Genomic DNA, 6,009 nt, shown 5'->3' with positions numbered 1-6,009 from the left:
AACTCTCCGCTCCGTTTGAGACCAAATTTGGTTTTAGGCAAGGCGACTACATTTATTTGATGTTACAAAGCGTAATACGATCTGCAGATCTGAATCACCATGACACCAGAAATAGCAAAAACATTAAGCTGCCGACGTATGATGATGATATTGGCATCGTCAGACTCAATACCTCGGCTGTGACCCTGCGAGGGGGTTAATTTGTGGTTTGAGAAAAAAGTACTTTTTAAAGGAACTGCTTGTTTTCGGTTTAGTTTCCGCTAGCAATTTCGTGCCCGGATAGCATATTTTCTATGATATTAAAGGAAGAATATTTTAGACCTTAACATTGAATTTTAATTATGTGGCTTAGAGCTTTAAGTGCATAAATAATGGTTTATCCAAATGCAATTGCGTAAAGCTTTGATCGCTGACAGTTTAGCAAATTACAACTAAATTTATAACTTTGTCATGTTCAGAGAATGTGTAGCTTAATCAGCATGTACTCATAAGAATCCATTAAGTATGTATAATACATTGTAATACAATCAATGCGAATTGAATTATAAAAGTAAGCCTATGCCCATTAACCTTAAAAACGAAAAAAAAAACATTACAAAGTCACGGAACAATAGTTAGAAATATGAGGAGTTAACTTTGCAAATTTTGGCAGCTGCATACATACATATGCACATGCAAACAAACATAACGAAATATTAAGCCACGTACCTGTAAATTCTCTACATCGCGATCGTATAAAAGCCGCGCGCCACAACCAAATTGGTATCAGTAATCGATCAGTCATTTCATTGCAAGCATTACAGCACCCACTTCAAGTACTTAGCTCAATCAAAAGCAAACGGACAATCAACTAATTTCATAGAAATGGCTTTCAAATTCGTTGTACTCTCAGCTCTTTTGGCTGTCGCCAGCGCCGGTGTGTTGCAGCCCGTCACCTACGCCCACTACGCTAATCCCGCCGTCGATGCCGTCGCCTCCAGCCACCAGAACGTCGTACGCACTTTCGATGGTACTGTCTCACAGTACTCGAAATCCATTGAAACTCCCTACTCCAGCGTTCACAAATCGGATACTCGCGTCAGCAATAATGTCTACACTCCTGCTGTGGCCAAGACCGTCACTTACGCAGCGCCTGCTGTAGCTAAAACGGTCTATGCTGCTCCAGCTCCAACCGCTTACTATGCACACTCCGCTCCAGTTGCTAAGGCCGTGACATATTCTGCTCCAGCTGTGGCCAAGACCGTTACCTATGCTGCTCCAGCACACACACCAGCTTTATACACCCACGCCACTCCGATCGTTAGCAAAGCGGTGTATGCACCTGCTCACGCCCACTCCGTTGTTGCTGCTCCAGTCAAGACTGTCACCTACGCTGCTCCTGCTCCAGTGTATCAACATGAAGTACCTGTTGCCAAAACTGTAACCTATGCTGCCCCAGCTGTGGCAAAGTCTGTCGCCTATGCTGCTCCTGCTCCAGTTTACCACCAGGTAGCTCCAGTTTATCACCACGAGGCTCCAGTTTACCACCATGCAGCTCCTGTGGCCACCACCAATATTAACCACGGATCAGCTGCGACTACATACACCCACAATGCTCCCGGACTGTCCGGTTATGGTTCCAGCCAGACAGTGCACTACTCACCAGCTGATACCGCTTCGCACATGAGCTTCGATGGTTTCGGTACCCACTGGGGTTGGTAAACAATTTCTGCTAGATTTTAGAAACTTGATGAGTTACTCCATTTGTTAAAAGTGAATGTTATTTACATACATATATTTTTATTGTTAATTTTTGATTGTTGAGCTCTTGTTTTGAATAAAGTGTTTTGTATTGCAAATCGAATTTAAAATTTTTAAGTTTCATACGGATTAGCAAATAATTGCGCCCCATGAACAAATTTTATTATTTTCTCTACTGGTCCAAGTTTACGCAGAAATTCTTCTGGTGGAAAGAACTTGGCCAGGTCGTGCTTATTAGAATTTTCCTATTCCACGTTTTAAAGCTTCTTACAGACATCTCATGTGAGATCGTTATGTAAAACCCCAAACCAATCATCCATATAGCAAAGTCTACCTATGTACCTGTTGTTAGTATTTACTCTAGGTTCGTTAATTTTTGAGACTAAAATGTACTACTTCAGAGGGGCTTACGTAATCGGTTTACCAAGTTGTGTCTTAGAAGCACTCCTCCCGCACTTGTGGTTTCCGATGTCCGGTTTGGAATCATTTGTAAAGATTGGAATCTCTTCATCAGATTGGAGTCGAGAAACAGAAGGGAGTGATACAAAATAAAAGCGTAATAAAGCATACTTGGCTGCCTAGCCAATTCCACACCAACACTGTAGTGCGCAGGGAAGAATCACCTCCTGCAAAGAAGACCTTATAACTGTTCAATCTAATGATGATTGGTTGGTTTGCCTCTCGGTACCCCTCGGGTACCTGTCTACCTAAGTTGACCGTTGATCACCCTCACTTTATTCGATCGCCGAACGGATGCAGTAGTATAGTACGAGACCAACGAAATAGATCACAATGATCTCCTACAATGCAGTTTTGGATACTTGCATGAAGAAAGTAAATCCTATTTAAAAACTTCGGGTATGGCATCGGTGATTCCACTGAAGCCACGTCTTTTGCTTGAGAACACAGATAACACCAAATCTGCGACAGGCAGAGAAAGTTTTTACTCTGCTCGTGATTCCACTGAAGCCACGTCTTTTGCTTGAGAACACAGATAACACTAAATCACCGACGGGCAGAGAAAGCTTTTACTCTGCTCGCGTCTACACAAAATATATAGAAAGCTTAAAAGAGCTTTGCCCGCGGGCCCATCTCCGCTCTAAATTCATCATGTAAACTTTTAACGTCCACCACAAGTATGGCCGAATTACCAAGCTGTCAACCTGCAATAGCCAATAGACCTTTAGCTTCAGCACTCAACGTCGACAGAATCTGAGATAAATCTCCTTAAGGGAAACTCAAAAGCGCCTTCAAACAGAGGTAGGAGCTAACCCTCGGTCCATTGTCCCAAATCTTCCAAAGTTGTATTTTGTGTATTGACAACTGAGTGGAAGATCAAGCTATCTTGGCAGCCCGTTCGAAAACGCCCTATCTCAGTAAACTTTTCAAGAACACCATAATTCAAAATTTGGTTGAAGAACGCCCCATCTCAGAGTTTGGCTCAAAAACGCCCTACCTCAACTGAAAATATATTGAAAATATTTTGAGGTAGGGCATTTTTGAATCACCAGCTGAGATACGCTTCAGCCAAATTATTGGAAAGTTTTATGATATGGGCATTTTCGAACTGGCTTTCGAGATAGGTCGATCTTCCACACAGCCATCGATATATTTTGAATTTTTCGATTCCGATTTTTTGGTGTTTAACGGTTCTAAGGATTATGAATGAAATTTTAGCTTAATAAAAATTTTAAATTTTATTGTACCCATATTCCAATTCAGTCGGGTATATATTTATCGTAGGAGGTACGTTAGACCAAAATGATCTTGAAGTATTATATACTTAGTATTGGGTAAGAAATGAAAAAGCTTTGAAGAAAACACGATTTTGGATTTGTAGGGTGTGGTTAGCATTTCTATTATATGATCCTTTAAATACCTTCACTTGAGTACCACCCCTAGGGTTAATTTTTTTTTACCTTATTTAAATGAGCGACCAAGTTACAGATCTTATTTTATCCCCGTATCGTTAAGGAGCGTCGAAGGATTCCTTGACTTAGCGACTTCAGTGGTAAAAGTAAGCAACTCCTCTGTTTGACAAGTGTTTCACTGACCTGAAGTGGACAGTAGGAAAGCCAGTAACAATTCATACTTCGTGTACAGGAAGGTGAAAGCACAATTAAGGTTTGGTGAGGGCCTTAATCCTCACACTAATGCCACTAATTTGGACCGAATTTGGCCGTGAGAAAAATATTTTGACTCCAGCGCTATCTGCTCGGTATTTTGGCAAACCTTTTTTTTACGAACTAACTATTGCATATCTCAGATCTAGATCGAATTGGAGCGATAAGACGAATTCCCAAAAAATTTGGGATCCAGCTTCATCAAGGCAAACATTCTCACCAAAAATTATTATTCCTATAAAATGATTGACATTCTCTCGAATTTGAGCTATGTAAATTGCAACGTAGCGATAAATTAAAAAAAAATAGGGAAAAATATTTACGTTGCTCAGAAAACAATTAAACATCTTATAGCGGCAATATATACTGCCATGGAAATCCCATTGCCGCGAGTAAGCGAATGTCATCATGAGGCTTATTTTATTTATTGTCGAAACCAAATCCACAAAAAGCCTTCACCTTCCATAGTTGCATATTCTCTAAAAAAAAAATGTGCTGACCAACGACCAAACAGCCAAATCACCAAATCAAGATAATCCCAAAAGTAACCACAAATTGAAATATAAAACTGATACAATAAAATTTATTTGCACAACAAACAATAGAAAATGAGCATTTTTTGTTAATTTATTTATATTTTTTTTGCAATAGGCAATATAAATAACACTAACCACACCGGTCTAATATGTATGTACATATAATGGAGCATAAGTCAAGTACGTCACGACAAATATGAAAGCGTCAATCAAAAACGCAACCAAAACAATGCTTAATGTGGTTTATCTGCACAAAAAAAAGTAAATATTAAAAAAATGCAAATAAAAACAGTACTTGTAAAAGAAACACTCACTCAATGTGTCTAGGTAAATATGGAGCAAAGCGCGCCGAAAGCAAATTAAGAAATACAAATCATATGAAATGGTGCGTTAAGTACCTATACGCTTATCAAGTGGTAATGCGGCGCATGCGCAGAACTAGCTGGCTGTTAGGTAGACTACGAAAAAATGCGCTGTCATATTCAAACAGGAAAGGTGTAGTTAATTAGGGCGATGGAGGCGGAAAGCAAATTGGAACCTGTCTTTTCCTATTTACTTTTTGAGTGAGCGCTGCGAAGACGCCGACCTTCACAAGCTGTGGGTGTTTTAAAGTCTTTTTTTATTTGTTTTTTTTTTTTTGCACGGCTGACTGTCATACATTTTGCCTGATACAGTTATTTTTTTGCGAATTTCTGTTATAAATATGTTTTTAGTAGAAACAGAACTACATTTGTATAACCTGTAGGAAAATCTTAATGCAGCGCTGGAGTTTCTAAAGAGGAACGGATAGAGAAGTAATGGTGGAACTGATTGCGGACCGTTAATGCACTCTTTATCGAATTGGCATAAGCCAGAAGCCACTTGGTATACATTTTTTTGGATTGCACTGTTGGTACAATTTTAATTCCTGTTTTGCTAGTCTCTCTCCTCCTAAGAATTTTCAGACGCCACCCCAGATTTGTTCTCACCGGTTGCGCTACAATCAAATCAACGCATCTTGTACACTACGAGTATCGTTTTTGCTACTGATTTCTTTCATTTATCCAATTTTGAAGGAATTGTCGATACACTAACATGGTCATTATGGCCACTGTCTTTCAACTTACCACAGTCTTTCGAAAGACAAAAGTCTTTCGTAAGAAAATTTTTAATTATGGAAAATATCTTGAAAGCTCTGTCTTTCGAACGACTAATTGAAAGATCAGCTAACGAGAATGTCTTAGCGTTTTCCTAATTGCCTGGCAGCAATAAGTTTTCTAAAAATTTAATTTAATAAAAAAACATAAATATATGTATGTATACACTTTTGTTTTTAAAGCAGCAAAATCTAAAATTATAAGAAAACTGAAAAAAAAAAACAAATTAAAAACAAGAAAAAACAACATAATTTTTCTGTTAAAGAAAGCAATAAAAAATAGAAAAAAGTTTCTAAAAATTAAATGAAATTAATAATCATGTTTATTCATTTCCTTTTAAAACAACAAAATCTAAAATTATATGAAAACTCAGAAAATTAAATTAAAAGGTAGAAAAAATATCATAAGCTCCAAAAAATTAAATATGAAATCAAAAAATTTTTCCTTTTTAAAATAACAAAATCTAAAAGTTAA

The 6,009-nt window shown here is 38.1% G+C and overlaps 1 protein-coding gene across 1 annotated transcript in view; it reads left to right on the top strand.

Annotated features, from left to right (window-relative positions):
• LOC118746968 (calphotin-like) overlaps positions 1-1,701 on the top strand; it is a 5,662-nt gene extending 3,961 nt beyond the window's left edge. Inside the window, exons 2-3 of the mRNA XM_036480963.1 lie at positions 804-1,173; positions 1,360-1,701. Of these exons, the coding sequence (XP_036336856.1) occupies positions 804-1,173; positions 1,360-1,701 (712 nt within the window). The remainder of the gene's footprint in view (positions 1-803; positions 1,174-1,359) is intronic.
• The last annotated feature ends 4,308 nt before the right edge of the window (positions 1,702-6,009 follow it).

This window comes from Rhagoletis pomonella, unplaced genomic scaffold (genome assembly GCF_013731165.1).
Source record: "Rhagoletis pomonella isolate Grant_MI unplaced genomic scaffold, Rhpom_1.0 Rhpom_scaffold_00011, whole genome shotgun sequence".
NCBI lineage: Eukaryota > Metazoa > Arthropoda > Insecta > Diptera > Tephritidae > Rhagoletis > Rhagoletis pomonella.
Note: the sequence above shows the minus strand (reverse complement) of the source record. Positions and strands in the feature narration are given on the sequence as shown.